The sequence below is a fragment of the Zonotrichia albicollis genome, chromosome 3 (assembly GCF_047830755.1).
Source record: "Zonotrichia albicollis isolate bZonAlb1 chromosome 3, bZonAlb1.hap1, whole genome shotgun sequence".
NCBI lineage: Eukaryota > Metazoa > Chordata > Aves > Passeriformes > Passerellidae > Zonotrichia > Zonotrichia albicollis.
The window spans coordinates 26,478,807-26,496,788 of NC_133821.1; the positions used below are offsets into that span (position 1 = coordinate 26,478,807).

Genomic DNA, 17,982 nt, shown 5'->3' on the forward strand with positions numbered 1-17,982 from the left:
TTACTATACTGCAAACTGGCAAAGAAAATATCCTGCACAGCTTTGCCACACTTCATGCTGATGTACAGACCTACCCACATTGGTATGATTACAAGACAGTAGCAATGTTCAGATATCTATGATAGATTTTGAAGCCAAAATCTTGACTCGCTTTTTCAGTCCTCTTTGTATTTTACAATCTGCTTGCAGTACTTTACAGGTCTGGCATAAACAAGTTAACTACTCAAATGTCACAACTTTCTGTGCTTGCTATAAATTAGCTACATACATGATACTGTTTCTCTATTTAATACATAGTACCTATTTTTTTTCCTTGTTAAAAAGTGCTCTATTGGCTTTAATTACACATGAGAATGGAGAAGTGAAAAAAAAATACTGTTTGCCTGAGGCCTCAGGTGAAAAGAAAAGGTTTCATGGCTCAGGGAATCAATCTTTAGTGACTTCAAAACTTCTTACTCCTGATCCACCCTAAAACCCACTGCTTACATGTCACAAACTAAGAATTATCCCAAATTACTCCCAATCAATTAAATGAAAACCAGTGGGGAAAAAAAGGACGGAGTAATTCACTCCTTGACCCTACATGCTTAATCGATATGTTTTTATATTTATTTTTAGAGGCTCAGAGAGGAAATATTCACGTTGTTACATAACATATACATATGTTCGCATTTATATTGCTTAAAGTAATGATGTAGTATCACAGTCCCTCAGGAACCCCAAGCTAATTTCTTATCTACCAGTTTAGGTTCTGTAAGCCTCTCTTCACCAGCATCACCTGCCTCACTGGGATTAAATGATTTATGCCTGATGGGTTTCTCAGAATCACAGACTCAATTAGATCGGAAAACTCCTCTGAGATCGAGTCCAACTTATGACCAACATGTCAACTAGACCACAGCACTAAGTGCCACAACCAGACTTTCCTTAAACATCTAACAGGGACTGTGACTCCCTGGGCAGCCCATTCTAATGCAGAACCACTGTTCCTGTGACAAAATTCCCCCTGATGTCCAACCCAAACCTCCCCTGGCGCAGATTCATTAAATTTCCTCTCATCTTGCTGCTGGTTGGCTAGAAGAAGAGACCGACCACCACTGGGCTCCAATGTCCTTTCAGGGAGCTGTAGAGAGTACGTACGTCACCCCTGAGCATCCTCTTCTCCAGGCTAAACACCCCCAGCTCCATCAGCTGCTCCTTGTAAGAATGATTTCCTTGACTCAGTTTTACTATCCTACTCTGGGCTCGCTGCAGCACCTCCATGTCCTTCCTGAATTGGGGAGTCCAGAACTGGACACAGCAGTTGGGGTGCCACTTCATCAGTGCCAAGTGTGGGGGAAGAATCACTTCCCCTGGTCTCCTTCCCCTGTGCTCCTGCTGGCCACACTGTTCCTGATACAGGCCAGGATGCCTCAGGCCTCCTTGGCCACCTGGGCATATGCTGGCTCATGTCCAGCAGCCAGTGACCACCACCCTCAGGTGCTTTTACTGGAGCCCGTTTCCAGCCACTCATCCCTCATCTTGTATCACTGAACGGGGCTGTTCTGGCCACAGTGTAGAACCCCCCACTTGGCCTTGTCGAACCTCAAACTATTGGTCTTGGCCCATCAATCCAGTCTGTCTCAGATCCTTCTGCAGAGCCTCCCTGCCCTCTGGCACAGTAGCATTCCCACCCACCGAGATATCAGGCCAGAATTTCCTAACGGTAGATTCGAGGCACCTCAGGCCAAGCCGACAGCAAGAGTCCGCAGGAGGGCACCTCCTGCCCCTCTGCCCATGGCTGAGCTTTTCCTCCCCCCAGCTGTAGGGGCAGCAGGGTCTCTCCGCAACACGGCGGAGGCAGCGCGGGGCAGGAGGAGCCGGGAGCGCCTCACGCCCGGCAGGGCGGGGCGGGGCCTCAGTTCTCCACCGCCTCCGAAAGCCCGACCGTCCGCCCGCCCGCCCCCACAGCGCGGGGCCAATGGCTGCTTGAGGTGGCACGGCGGCGGCCAATTGGCGGCGGTTTCCCGAGCCCGGCAAAATGGCGGTGCGGTCGGTAGCGGGACCGGTGCGGTGCCGCCGTAGCGGCCGCCATGCCCAGTAGCCGGCGGAGGGGGCTGTCCCTCGGGCCCGCCGCCCTGAGGAGGCGCAGCGGCGGCGAGGAGCAGCTGACGCGGCGGCGGGCGGAGCCCCCCGCGGAGGAGGGGCCGGTGGAACGCGGCGCGGGCCGAGGCCTGCCCGCCGGGGAGGCGGCGGCGTGCTCGCCCCGCGCTGCAGGTACGGCGGGAGCGGCCCCTGGGGGCCCCGGCCCTGCCCGCCGACTCTCGAACCGCGGGGGAGGCGCGGCTGAGCCGTGAGGAGGGGTTGGTGCGGAGTAAATCTCCGCTCGCCCGGCTCGCGTGCCCTGGGAAGGGGCTGTTACTGCCAAGGGCTGGCTGAGCCAGTGTGCCCCGGGTGCCAGGCAAGCCAATGGTACCTGGTGTGCGTTAAGAAGAGCATTGCCAGCAGGGCAAGGCAGGTGTGCCTGCTCCTCTGTTCAGCCCTGATGAGGCCACATTTGGAATACTGTGACCAGTTGTCAGTCCTTCTCAGGACAAGAGACATGGAGTTCCTGGAACAGGTCCATCAGAGAGCTACAAAGTTGGTTAGTGGTTTGGAGAATGTTTTTCACGAGGAAAAGCTGAGGGAGTTGGACCTGTTTAGTCTTGCAAAGAGAAAACAGGGCACGTCATCAATCTGTGTAAATATCTAAAGGCAGGGTGCAAAGAGGATGGACCAGGCTCTGCTCTGTGGTGCTGAGCAGTAGCATAAGAAACAGGCAGAAACTGATGCACAAGAAGTTCCACTGTACGGTGACCGTGCACTGGGTTGCCCAGAGAGAGTGTGGAGTTTCCCTCACTGGAGATATTCCAGAACTATCTGGTCACAATCCTGTGGTATGTGCTCTGGGATGACCCTGTTTGAGGGGGAGGTTGGACAAGGTGACCCACTGTGGTGCCTTCCAACCTGACATATTCTGTGATTCCCACAGCAAATACTGAGAACTAACCGAGGAGAAGATAAAATCTTTGTGCTTTGTGGCCGTGCTAGGCACTTCAGGGCAAAACATCCTCTAAGATGTTCCTCCCATAGTAATAGCATATTCTAAATTATTTCTGTAGGCTTTCACATCTACAGCATCATTTCTAAAGGGCAGGGGTGACTAGCTGAGTTTCACTTAGGGTGTTTAGTTCACTTACTGATCAAAGGCAGCTGCAAGCAGGTTTTGTATACCTATATTCCTGTTTTTAATAGTCCTAGCTGGAAGGGCCCAGGGGAGGAAATATAGACAAATGTAGGTTATGACCCAGAATAGTTTGGATGCCCATTAAAATAGTAGTTTAGCTCAGAGTCTGGGTGAAAGACACAAAGCAAGCAAGAATACAAAATATTCTCTCATAGAGGTATACATCATTTTACACTTAATATAAGATTAAGTCAGTGAAAGAACTGACATCCTTGCAATCAGATCCTGGGTGGAAAGGTGTCAGTATCATGTAATTTTCTCTTATCTCTGTGGAGATATGATTGGCAAAGCTAAGAGTCCTGTATTTAATGTCTAGTTTTGTACAGTATTCCTGTTGTGAGTAAAGGAATCCTGGTGAGTGTGAACTTGATTTTTATTCTTGATGTTCCTAATGCATCTTCTTTTGCCTTGACCTGTTCTGTGTTTTAAGTGATTTTTGCCTCTTATTTGTTGTTTTTTAATAAAGATCCTCTTTCTTTTTTCACAGAACCATGTTTACATAAAACACCAAAGAGATCATTGAGTAGAAAATCCCGAATACCTACTTTCAGCTCTCCTATTAATGACACTGAGACACAGCAAGAAATCTTTTGGGATTCTCATTCACCCGTTGCACACAGATTAGGTAATACTAAAATCCAGACTTCAGGACATCTGTTAGAGGCATGCAGTGGGGGTGTAGCAAAAGTTATAAATGATTTCTTGGAAAAAGGTTATTTTCTTTTATAATGGTTGTTTGATTTTACTTGCATTAAAAACCCATAAATTCTTCAATACAGCACTGAATCAAGCTCCCATGTCTACAGGTTTATTTGAATTATTTGAGATGTACTGCACTTCATAAACTGGATAGATAATTCAAAATTTTAAGAGGTTTGTTTGTTTTCATAGGCAATGGAAAAAGCAAGCAGACTACCAGTAGATGCGCAGTAGAAATTTCGGAAATTGTTAATCGTATTGCTCCTCAGGTAATTGTAACTTTCTAAAACAATGCTGTGCATGTGCACTGATCAAAAGAGAGTAGTATTTCAGCCTTAGCCTTGTTTTAGTTACAGTAGTGTCGTGATTAGAGTTGGGCTTGTAGAAAACTAGTTTATAGAACAGGATTGAATTAAAATAGTAAGCATAGCATTTACTGGTTGTTGTGTGAGTCACAGATGCTGTAGAAAAGGGCACATGAAGAGACTTGCAGCAGCTCTATTTTAGAAAGCTTTACTTTCAGAATACAAGTTACTGCCCTTGGTCTTAAGAATACTGTTTATTTACCCTTAATTACTCATCTGTTAAAAGGTAAGAGTTTTTTCAAATACTAGATTTACTTGGCAGTTGTTTTTAAGCATTTTGAAGAGTCTTGATTGACTACAAATTTACAATGCTGATTTTTGATGACCAAGATGAGAAATATTTTGTAGTAATATAAACATAGTAGCCTTGCTTCAATACTATAAATCATTCTCCTCTTTACCCCAGTATCTCTTGCCCTTTTCCTCTTGCCATGAACCTGATGTCCACAGTCCCGAAAGTCAAAACCAAAGTGGTGTTGCATTTTAAGTACAAGAAGAAAACATGTAATTCCTAAAATAGATCTGTAGTATTTAGCTTGCAAAACATGCCTACTTTTTTGACAGGGCTGTTTAAAATATATTTACTGTTTAGTGTATTTGTGAGAAATTTTACTAAAAGAATTGGAAAATCATTGATAAGGAGTGCTACTGCATGCTTTTTAAATAATTACAGTTCTGCCATAAATGTAATCTGCTGTTTATATTATTTTTTAAACAAAAATAATTTTTAAAAACTTTAAATTTACTAAGAATAAGAGAACCTATTTAAAACAACCCTAGTAGTTAGTAAAGTTCTAATTACTTTTGCTGGCTTACACACAGCAATTTCCTACATCCCATTGCTCTGCCCCTCTAAACAATTCATCACAGTATTGTATCTCCTTCATTTCAGAATTCAAATTCAAGCCTGAACTTTGAAGCTCTGAAACAATTTCATTTAGTTTCTAAATGTCACTTAATTCTGTTTAAAGGCTCTTTTTGTAAATTAGTTGTAGTGGAAGAAGTCAGATTTTTTTTCTGTAAGCATACAGAATGTAATTTATTTTAAGGTCTCTAATTTGTTTGTGCTGCTTGCCTCAGCCAGCTCCTTAGTAGTATACTGAAGTAAACTAGATGGCTGCTTGTAACATGAATGTGTGTAAACCTGAATTAGACTACTAGACTTGCATGCCAAAAGTATAATTCAGTTATTTTAATTGAAGTTCTGCTTTAAATTGATATAATTAAAGTGATGCAAGTATCAGTGGACAATGTTGCAGTAATCTCACTTAACTTGTTTTTGCTCTTATCTGTGGTTTTCAACAGGTTTTATCCAGTTTATTTAGTTTAGCAACTTTTAACTCATGTAAGATGTGTGTCTAATCCAGTCTTTATCTGAAATCAAATTTCTAAATAAATTAATAATCAAATTTCTAATTTCCTGAATAAATCTAATTATTCAGGATGAAAAAGCAAGCTGTAATGAAGACTCCCTTTTAGGAACATGGATTGGTGAGGATGCTATTCCCTGTACACCTATAGTAGTAAAAGCTAGGACAAAGTTAAGTTGTACAAGGTAAGTTACAGTTTTTTCTCACTAATCATAGCTGGACTTTCATGAAGAAGGCTATGTGGTCTTCTGTGTATAGTGAACCATATAATTGTACATTAGCATATAGAATGCTTTTAACTGTGGGCTTGTTGTGTCTTCTTGCAGTGGGTGTATATTGACTGCATATTGGAAGCAGTGGGATTTAGTCATACCTTTGTAGTTGTTAAACTATAGAATGAGCAGCTCATAGGGTCATGTAACTGAACTTGGCCAAACTTTCTCAGTAGCTCTGACTTTATTTTCTGTATTTTCTTCTTAATCTAGAGATCTTAAAATAAAAAATCCTGAAGAGGAACTCATGAAGTTGGCTAAGGAGTTTGATAAAAATCTAGTAGAGTTAGATGCTGTTCAGGAACAGGAGAAGCTTGGTCACAACTTCATCCAGAGCACCTCAGAGCTTTCAAGTAATTCTAAAGATGGAATAAATACGAAGAACCAGAAATCACTCCTTGGTGAAGGATCTGAAGCAGATCCTACTGCATCCCTGAAACCAGTTGGACAGAGCACTGGCATCCCTGTGGCAGAGCCCTGTCAGTCCAGCAGTCAAAAGTCTGTAGACCTTGAGGCTGAAGTAGCCCTTCATGCTCTTTTTGACTCTTCTACCCAGAAGTGCAGTGGACAGTTGAGCCAAGGACTGTCAGATATTTCTTTAAATAATAGTTTTCATAAAATTAGAAGTACATTGGAGGAGGAGAATCTTCCTGAGATAGTTGAAGAGACACAGCATGGTAATTCAGAGGCATATCAAAAAGATACTCTGTTTGCAGTAGGAAGCATGGACCAGACTATACCAAAAGCTGATACTGACACGCTGACCAAAAAAAATCCTCCTTCTTTGAAGACACAATTGGTGGCCTCTGCTAAGCTTGCTGGAGTAGTTAATGATAGCTTTGATGACTGGGATACAGATCTTTTGGCAGATGACTCTTTTGTGATGCAAATAACCCAAAATCCTGAACTGCTAAGTACTGAAGAACCACCACAAATTCCTGTAAATCCATTTGTGCATGATTTCAGTGATGCTAGCAGAACAAAGCAAAGAAGTAGTGGCAATTCAGTAACTCTTTTGGGGACTATAAGCAAATCTAACAGTTTGCAGTATTCACCTTTGAAACATTCTAATAAAAACTCACAACATGTAAAATCCCTGTCTTTACAAAAGCCATGTAAGACAGAAAACGCCAAGACAGAGACCAAGGCCTTGCATGGTAAATGTGATGTTAAACCAGATAAAACTAAATCTGTTTGTAAGAGTACCCAAAACAGTGATTTGAACTATATTCCTGTTTCAGTGCAATCTGAAATGGAGAATGGAAATGAATCTACTAAGCCTAAAAGCGATGCTCTTCCTCTTTTTCCTTCAAGATTTAATCCTCATAGACAATCAGCAGGAAAACCTGGGAATAACACTCATACTATTTCCTGTCAGTCATCCAGTGTTTCTACGAACATGAAGCCTAATGATCTAACCAAATTGGTTAACCAAGCTAATACAGGTCACTCAAATCAAGTTGAAGTACCAAAGAAATGTCCTCTGTCATTTGATGACTGGAATGAAGCGAAATTCTCTGATGAGATACTAGGTATGTTTTGTGGATCCGATAATCCTTGGGATGCAAACTGTGAGGATGATGAATTGTTATATCAGGTGTGTGATGATATAGAAAAGCAAACTCAGAGCCAGGATGTTAAACAAGGAAATGAAAAAATTAAAACTATTCAAGGAGCTAGTATTAATTCCAGATCAAATGCTGATAACAGTTTCCCAGCATCTAAACAAGGACTACCCGATCTCCTCTTGGTGCAAAAAACAAATGCAAAACAGGAGGCTCTCTCACTAAATGATGCCTGTAGGAATTCATCAAAGACAGTGCATGGGCTGGCCACAACAGGTCATGTCATGAACTCTAAGAACATGTCAAATCCTCTGACTGTGATCTCAGGTCCTTCTGTGGAGTGTAAATACACACTCCCTAAAAACTGTCATCAAGATACTTCTGAAGATACTGCAAAGACTGTTTCAGGGAAATGGTACAGGTCAAATTCTGTGCCAGCAGGAGAGACAGGTTCTGAACTAAGTCCTGTTAATGCAGTAAATATTTTTAGTAGAAAAGCACTCGACAGCTCACATTTCTTGTGTAATGCGGGAAAGATTCCAAGTAGCACTTCTAGTAACAAAACTTCACTTGTGCATTCAAAGTTTAAGTTCAAAAAGATTAACAATTCTCAGGGTGGTCATCATGTAGGGTCTGAAAGTTCAGGGAATCATTCTGGCATTGGAATTACTCTGCAGGATTTGGAAGGAAGCAAGAATCAGGTGAATGTCACTTTGCACCGCAAGCTTGACAATAAGAAATCACCTTTCAAGAGGCATCTTTCAGAGTCATTTGCACAGACTACATCAGGTATTTGTCTTTATTGTATCACTGTTAGACCGTTTGTTTCCTTACTGTAGTCAGAGTGTCAGAGAAATTAATACTGTACTGCAGCTTAAAACAGGCTTCAGTGCTCATCTATTCAGTTGTGTTAGCAGATGTTCTAAGAAGAATCTGGACTTCATTTTCTCAAAAATTAAATTGTCTTGATGCATATCCTGAATTCCTGTCCTTCAGGACACCTGTTTCCCTTCCACTTCTCTAAATACCTGACACCCTCTCTCCATAGACACTCAGGTTCCCTAGGATCAATTATAGGCTGATGCAGCACTCAGCATACTATTTTCGTAAACTGTTACTTAAAATACTGGTATTTTGATGCATAGTAAAACCCTAGTTAATAATGGGACAGGGGAAGAAGACACCAGGTGATATGGAATGCCAGTTTATAATACTGTACACCTGGAATTTGAAACCTCAAATCACTTGATACTTTTCAGAGCTCAGCCTCTATTGTTTGCTCTGTGGCTGAAATTGCCAGTGAAATACTGTTGTGTTATCAGTCTAAGCACTAAGATGCCCTTTCATCCAGAAGAGAGGTCAGTCACTTCTTTATTGCCAAGAGACCATCAGTAATATTCCATGCTCAGTGTTACTTACTGGGGAAATGGAGAACCAGTCAAGTGCCAGTCAGTCTTATTTTTTCTTGATCTCACAGCTTGGCAAAGTTTTAATCAATATTCATTCTGATAAAACATGCCTTTAAAAGTGTCCTGTATTAGCCTCCATTATAAAGAAGCACTGTTGCAAAAGCAACAAAACAATCAATTATTGAAGAATGAATATTTTATCTGTTTCTTCCTCAGCTGAGAGGTGTATAAATGGAAAGTAGCAATTTTGGATTATAAGGGGAAAAAAGCAGAGAGATAGCTAGTTATTCTGTGGAATGTTCTAGAGACTAAAGGAATGAATGAAGATAGCATAGATTTTCTGTACAGATAAACCATAGCTTTCTTCATCTTAAATTTTAAGGGAAAGGGCGTTAACAAAAAAATTGATATTAAGTGTTCCTTTTGAAAATTGCTATTTAATTTTTCATGGACGCTTTTTTGTGAGAAGCAAATATACCCTTTGTTCTATTTATTCACTTGAAATATTTATTAAAAATACATTAATTGGAAATTGGTGTATAAAAAATGGTAAAATTATTTCATATGTGCAAGGAGTGTTCCTGTTTGTTCCAGTGAGGTCAGGATTTTATAGTATGGGAATTCATAGTTCTGTAACACACCATATAAAATGGTATGCTTAGCTATCATGTTCTTGTCTCCTTTGCCAATTTTTATTGCTACTTTTGACCTTTTTTCAACCTATCTTGTTTTATTTGTGTGACACCTGTACTGTATGTGACCCCTGTATCTATACTATCTCCATGTTCATATCTCTGCCTAACTCACTAAATTGTAGAGCCCTTTTCACTCTGATAGCCTTAATTTTCTTAACCCATCGCAATCTCCTGTGTTGACTCTGATGTCATAAGGTTCATTTGAAGGGCACCCAAGTAAAATTTCCTTGAAGCAAATGTGTGCATCCCAGTGTTTTCATTGGGAGGGAGTAACCAGTAGCGCTACAAAGGTCATGCATCTTGCCCCCTTCCTGCCTAGGGGACAGGATAGATGGGCCTTTCTTAACTTGGGTGCCCAGTGTGTCAGAACAGTGTGCTCCTGCCATAGATCTTCAAAAACTGGAAATGGCTAAGTTAAAATACGTATGGAACAAACCTGAAGCTCCTAATACATTTTTTTTTTATTTACAGTGTCTGTGGTAGAACAAAAAAATAGAAAATGTTCTCAAGAGGAGATTGAAAGAAAAAAACAAGAAGCTCTTGCACGAAGAAAGTCCAGAACACAGGCATTCTTTAAAGATGCTTGAACTTGGAGTGTATTTTGTCTGTGGAGTAAGCTTTTGGTAGGGAAATACTGTAATGCTGGAAGACACTTTTTGAACTCTGATCACAGCTATTGATGGCACACATTTTCTGGTTTTGAATATAAAAAGATCTGGAACTGAACTATAACTAATACTCTGGAGGTACTTAGTTTAAATTAAAAACAATCAGTATAAATGTGCAGTCCCAAACTACATTCAGCTAGATGAAGATTCTGTTGAGTATCGCCTGAAAATCATGAAAATATTGGTATACTCACATAATGAAGGTGTCAAAAATAGACTGGTTGTGTTTTGGCTGTGTTACCACAGGTATTCTAATCTACAAGAAGACTCTCAAGTACACACAGACTAAGAAATACTAATGTTTGCTCTCAGGTAGAAGAAAGTTTTAAAATGTTGGGTTAAATAAACTACAATCTAAGAAACTTCCAACATCAGAAAACTGATGGAAATGAACAGACTTTGGAAAATGTGCTCAGTTTGTCCCTTACTAGGGGTAAGAACTGTACATTGAGAAGGAAGAATTTATTACAGAATTTTCATTGTGTGAAAAAGTGCCCTGCAGAGGACATGGTATATTCTTTTAAATTCCTTTCAGGAAGAACTTATAAATATAAATACCTTAAGGAAATTAAACCACCTTTTTCTAAAGGCACATCACCAACCTAATTAAAAAAGGTAGCCTATGCCATTTACGCAATCATGAGCAATACGTAATACACCAGGTGAAATCTCAACTATGCATCAGTTTAGCCATCTGAGTTGTACATATTCTCAAACAAAGGCTAAATTAACAAAGGTTAAATTATAAGAATGCTGTGTCATGTCAGCCTAAGGGTCTGATAGAATTTTTGTTCTGATAGATGAGTGTAGGGCTCAGACTGCAAAAACTGCTTCTGGGTAAGCTGCAAGATATTTTTCAACTGAGAAGTGTTTATATGTAAACATGTGACACTGTGAAAAGTGACTGTAATTTTTCTTTGTAAATAAATAACTAGGAAATGTTCCTCCAAAGGTTGGGGGAAGCTTTTGGTTTCTGTAGTATGCCGTTTTTGTAACTCTTGAAAATGTAAGTATTGTATATTTGTAAGTCATCATTAAACTTTTTTTCACATTTTTCTAGTCTGTTTTTGAAAATACTCTACTATAGAAACTGGTAAAAGGGAGTGAAATGGAGATTCCATATGGGCTTTACCTGAAGCCCTCATTTGGTAATTTCCCTACATCAGCGTCAGTGCTGTAACTTAAGAGTTCAGTGTATGACAAGGGGAATGCTCTTTCCATGGAGCATGTGGAAAGAACCCCTTGCAAACTTTCCAATGCAGTGAGACTCCAAAAACTCCATTTCAACCAATTGTCACTTCTTACCCACTCAAGTACAACATATGTGCTGCTTATTTAAACCAAATTTAAAGAATCTGCTGGTCAGTGTGACACATACCAATTTTGATAGTGAGGTAAATGCAATTTATTGCCCTCTGCTTTTAAACTAATCATGACGGAGAGACTTTGTTATTTATTTGTTATTTATTTTACTTTTAATAAGTGCCTATTTTTTGACGGTGAGACAAACTGACAAAGTTTTTTGGTCATGGCCTGACTATCCCCAAATTGCCCTGCTATGCCATCTCTCAGTTAACAAACTCGATAGAATTACTTCTTTTTGTCATTTGACTTGCTTTGTCCCCTCACTACTGAGAAAGAAAGTTGAGCAGCAGGCTCATGACCCCACAGATTTTATAGGTTGTGCTCAGCATCCTTTGTGCTTCCTGGTGAGTTCTGGTGGCCCACTAGTATGCCTCAGTTATGGAGTCTTTTGACTGACTGTGGTAGACAATAGATCTTCATCAGGAAAGTATCTACATAATTTTAATTAATACATATGTACACTTAAGAAGTTTAGTATTTCAATAGCTGGCATTTCATTATGAAGCCACATCTTCCTCCAGGCAAAAAAAGTCCCATACAAATAGTAATAACAATCTTAAATCCATTCTAAATTAAATTATGACTGTTTTCTTAAGCACCCATCTTCTCATTCAGAGCATACCAATTTTTTATGTCAGTAGAATTATCAGTGAGCTTAAATGTAATGTAAATGGAATTCCTGTATGTCGCCATATCTAAGTATAATTTTTATTCCACAGATATTGATGGATTTCACAATGAGTGATGTTGCTTGCTAAAATCCAAGCATTATCTTTCTCAAGTAAAACCTGTAGTGGATTTTTTCATTTCTTTTAGGAAAGGCAGATACAATCAGGAAGAGGATCTGTTCACCATTATTCTCCATATCTGTATCTAAAATTCTACACAGACATACATTCACACCTTTCCTCTTCATGCTAGGGAGGGATCACATTTAAAGCATTTGAGAAATTTGGTAATACTGGGGTTTTATTGTGTTAGTTGTATCAGATTTTCAGAGAGGCCTGCATCCAGCAGCTCTTCAAATTTTGGCCTATAAGGCACAATTAATCTTGGGGCGGCAGTTCAGGAACAGCAATGTAATCTTATACTATGTGTACCACTTATTACATCTAGACCTTTATACCCAGAGGAATAACATAGATGAATTCATTGATTTTATCTTCTTAAGCCTAAAAAGAGCTACAATTTTTCAGTAAAGAATAGCTGGAAGCAGGAGATAGTGACCTAAATAGTAGAATTCCTAAGATAAAATAGAAGAAAATGAACACAAATGCTTCATTGTTTGATAGCTGTATTGTCTGCAACACACTCCAGTGAATCCAGTGTTTGTGGAAGAGGCCAAGGCAGATATAATCTGTGGAGCTAAAAATGACAGCCTGAGTAAGTGGCCATCAGAGATGAAGCTGGAAAGACTCTGGCAATTGTGCTGTAAATCATAACTGCAGTATTTGTTCACAGCTCTGGTTTCTACATGTACTGGTGGTTTTGCCAGAATAGTCAGAAAAATCCTGCCTCCTAAAACATTTAAGGATATCTAATGTACTGTTCTTATGCAACTAAATATAAATTTCAGTGACAGCTGTCTGGGTATAATGTCGATATGGAGCTGGCAGACCATTAAGGGCCTGATCCTGCTCTTGCAGTGAATTCCTTAAAGCACTGGAGGTAAGGGGGTGACTCAGCTGAATAAAGAATCAAGCCCATGCATTTCACTATTACAAGTAGTTCTTGTCTTTAGCAGTAGCATTTATCAAAAATATTATTGATTATGCATTTTCAAAGTTTTTTGGGAAAAAGGTTGCATTTACACATACCTTCTAAAGACCACAATTAACAGCTTTCACCTCAATGTGGTTAAAAGAGGTGAAGACTAAAGGATTTATAGATTTATATTTAAATGAAGGTTGTCTGCTCTTTGCAGCTTGTATTCCCTAAAGGAAAAACTTGATTTAAGTTTTAACCCTGGGAAAATAGGATCTGTGTAGACATGGAAATGAAGTTTTGCATACACTGCCACACTCAATGGACAGAGGAGATCCAAATAAAATCTCATATTCTAACTGATCATGGCAAGTTAGGTTTGCGGTGTTGTACTTTCTTTTGGCTGAGCAGGGGAGATTGCTTACATGCCTCAAGCTGAGCGTACATCAGGCAAGTTTTGTAGCTCTAGGGCCAAGTGTCAAAGGGTATTTAAGCACCTTAGGAAGTTACTCATGGTGAGTCACATTGGCCGTTCAGAGGGGTATAATAAAGAGCCCAATGAACAGCTGGTTTTGAGTATCCTAGTAGATATTCACTATATCTACTTAGCTGCATCTTTGGGTGTTAGAGGGCTTCAGAAAGCTGAAGTGTGACAGCAAAAAAAAAAAGGACATAATGAGGGACAGAAAAATGTGTTCTCCAAGCCATGAGTAAGCGTTCAGAAACAGTAAATGAAGTGTTAACACTTCTGTCATGGTTTCACCCCAGCCAGCAGACAGGCCCTAGACAACCACTCCCTCACTGCCCCACCAGCAGGGTTAGGGAGAGAATCACAAAGGTAAAAGCTGGAAAACTCCTGGGTTGAGATAAAGACTGTTCAATAGGGAAAGCAAAGCAAAACAAGGAATTAATTCACTACTTCCCATGGGTAGGCAGGTGTTCGGCATCTCCAGGAGGGCAGGCTCCCATTACGCCTAACAGTGACTTATGAAGACAAATGCTATCACTGCAAATGCTCCACGACTTCCTCCTTCTTCCCTCAGCTTTATGTACTGAGCATGATGTCAATATTGTCTGGAATATCCCTTTGGTCCGTTGTGGTTACCTGTCCTGGCTGTGCCTCCTCATGCACCCCCAACTACCTTGCCAGCATGGCAGTACAAGAAGCAGAAAAGGCCTTGGCTCTGGGTAAGCCCTGCCCAGCATAAACAAAAACATTTCTGTATTACCAGTCATGTGCTTAGCATAAATCCAAAACTCAGCCTCACATCAGACACTTTGAAGAAAATTAACTGCCCCAGCCAAAACCAGCACAACTTCCTTCACCGATAATGACTTGCAAAGGATCATTTTTAGAAAAAGTTCTCTCTCATGTTCTATATCAAATTCCTGAAATATGCTTAGAAATTCAGATATTTGAATTCCTGACTTTTTGGTTGCTTCTTTTAGGCTATACTGTACCTGGATAGGGACATTAGGGATAGATGGTTTTGTAAACTCTAATGCTGTAAAAGAAGACATCATTAACTGGAATAGCTACTTCTTTATTCAACTTGAATAGGGTTAACAATGAATAAATGACCCTGGATTTTACCCTATTTTCCACCTTGCTGAAATTGCAGCATGCTTACTTGTCCTGTGACTTCGATGTACACCATGTATCAGAAGTGACAGTCAAACCAACAAAGACCTCACTGTATCCAAGATACAGTGTCAAAAGCTTTCAAGATTTTCTCCTTTTTTGGAATTCCAGATTGCCAATCAATAGTAAGAAAGGAGAAGAAAACTGTGCCTGTTTATGGGCTGGGAGTGGAGTCTCACAGGCCTATTTTCAATACAATTCTTTTTCTAGGCCAACCTCTTTACAGAAGCCTGCTATCCATATCTCATACGGACATTTTTGAAACTCTTTGGGGCTCTTTTTTTCTCTTTCTCTTTTGTAACTGTAATGCAAAAATGTCTGATGTGATGTGCTATGTAGTTCTAACTAGGAATCTTGTCCTATTAAAGCTTTCACAACAACCAGACTCCTGCTCCTTTGTGGGAGAGTGGCACAATCTACTATTTCAAATTTACATTTATTTTTAGTTAGATCTCTACCTCAGATATTTTCTTCTTTGTAAGTCATGCACTCCCAACATTTCAGGATCCCAAGTTTGACGTGCTAAAACTGTGCAGTCTGTAATCTCTGGGTGTGGAGTGGAGGAGCAGTTGGACTGCTTCTAAAGGATGTGTGTGGAGTCAGAACAACAAGTTCATATATGATCGATAGAAATCTGCAGACCTGACATTTTTTAAAGGCCCCACATCACAGATGAAAAATTTGTCGAAATCAAAGCAAACTTTGAATACGCTCCACCAGAGTGTCAAATCTTGATAATGTAACACATTAAAAAGAGTCTGACCAAATGGCAGTTCTGTAATAGATAACCAGAGAGATATAAAGAAAACTTGGAGGGCAGCCTGTGGAAAGACTTATGGAGGTGAATGGAAAGAAATTTGACAATGGTTTAAGATAATTTCGATCAGTGTAGTCCAGGTAAAGACAGACCCTTTTTTCATGTTCTTGAAAAGTCTGAGGCACCAATAAATCTACATAAAACATCTGTTAGGTATAAAACTGTCAAACAAATATACATTTGGGAAATGAAAATATTCAGACATTCATGAAAAGGAGAGAGAGATTCTTGGAAGACATATATTTGTCATCTCAGCAATTTGCCTGTGTTCCAGAAAAAAACACAAGTAGTTTGTGAGCACTGAAAGCAATTGAGCCTGATTTCCTACAGACTAATTAATGGAGTTTCTAAAAGATGAAAGTTCAAACTGAACCTTTTCTGGTTGAATCCCATATTATGAGAATCTGCCATGGATTCTCTAGTAACAATGATTGCCTCCATCAGTTCTTTGACAGATTCAAGGATTTTTTGAGACTTTCTTCTCCCTCATCTCAGTCAGTTTCATCAAACTTCTGAAAAATACTATTATTTTTTAAACTCTAAAGAGCTGACATTTTTGTCACCCAGTCTACTCAGTGGAATTTCTCTGTCCTTTCCATTTCATGGTAGTGTTGTGCCCATGATGGCCTGACCACATATGAGAAATGGTTGCTTCTACCCTTCAGATCTGATTTTTTGTTATTCACAGGAAGTATTTCAATTAATTAATAATTAATTTGGTGCTAGAAATGACAGACGATAGGAGAGGGCCTGGGACTTTAATTCCTTTCATTCTCACCCTGAGAAGTCCTGTGTATGACTGTTTTCTCCATGTTGTTGTCAGTCAACTGCCATACTGCTGATAGAAGCCAGGACTTCTGCTTTCAGCCATAGTAACAGCTGAAAGCAGAAGTCCTGCCCTGTTTTATACGTGTACATATTTTTATTAATTTTCTATACAAGAATATCTATCAGCTAAAATCAAGAAGTAAATTATTTTAAAATTAAGGTAGCTTCAATATTTACTGCAACTTAATGACAACATTGGACAAGAATTCATTACACAGAGCCAGTGTACTGTATACATTGTAGTGAGGTACCATGGGACATATTTTAAAGAGTAATTTAAAGTATATGTTTTAGACTGCTCCTCAACAGGATCTTAAATCAAAATACCTCCACTAATTGAGCACATTTGTCAAAACTGATTACAATACTAGCTACAGTACTAATGAAGACTTAGTGTAATTTTTTGTTTTATGGTATAAATGACTTGCAAGGACAGTCTTGAGAAGTTTTGTTGTAAGTTAGTATCATAAGCTAAAAAATTGTACAGAAATATTTTTTCAGAGGACCTACTTTTCCCCTTTAGTGCTACCTAGAAATATGTGCTTTATATCCCTACATTCACACACAACATCAGGAGAACATTGAAATGTCATGTGCTCTGCAGAACCAGCTTCACCCAAGAAGTGGACAGCTGATAAGGATACACAAGACTGAACTTTTTCCTTCTTCCTGCTCACTGCTGGCTTTGTGCATACTGAGCTCAGGGAGGTTTACAAAGCAATGGTTTCCTTGTTCACTGTTACCTTGGTTTTCTGCTGGTACCACTCACAGTGTTACAGGGAGAGGAGTGTGTTCTGAAATGTCTGTGTTTCAGGGCCTTGCTGTGAAAATGCCACCTGACCTTTGCAGCATAGCCGCATCCCACCACAGGAACATATGAATTACCTGTGTGAATACACAGAAAGTAGCTAGCCAGACAACTAAATTCTCATTTACCCTGACCTTTTTTACTGCAAAGAGTAGTAACTGCTGCTGCCTGTCAGTACCTCAGGCCTTGCCTACCTTAGGCTGCTGTTTGACTGTTTAGCAAACTTAATTCAATAAAACGGCTGATGCCGTTCCCTGACTGAGCAATTTCTAGAACAAAATGTCGGTGAGTTAGCACAATACCCTGAGGTGAATGAGGAGCTAGCTATCTTCTGGGATGAGGGTGCTTAAAACCACAGACACAAATGAAATAGGCTATGCCAAAACACAAGGGAACTTTTTTACCGCCTAACTATCCTGTGTGACAACTTTTAGTGGACATAATTTGTAGGTCTTCACTTAGGTGATAATAGCTATATTTCATATTGCTGGGGCACTATTCTATTTTAAC

General features: G+C 39.9%; 1 protein-coding gene and 1 long non-coding RNA gene across 2 annotated transcripts in view; one reads left to right on the top strand and one right to left on the bottom strand.

Annotated features, from left to right (window-relative positions):
• The window catches only part of LOC113459571 (uncharacterized), a 181,920-nt gene that overhangs the window by 22,796 nt on the left and 141,142 nt on the right, over window positions 1–17,982 (bottom strand). The window lies entirely within an intron of this gene.
• On the top strand, window positions 1,940–11,362 carry ETAA1 (ETAA1 activator of ATR kinase). Its single transcript, XM_014268746.3, has 6 exons — window positions 1,940–2,256; window positions 3,753–3,890; window positions 4,157–4,233; window positions 5,772–5,884; window positions 6,185–8,325; window positions 10,112–11,362. The coding sequence occupies exons 1-6, from the start codon at window positions 2,073–2,075 to the stop codon at window positions 10,225–10,227; spliced, it is 2,769 nt and encodes a 922-aa protein (XP_014124221.1). The 5' UTR covers window positions 1,940–2,072; the 3' UTR covers window positions 10,228–11,362.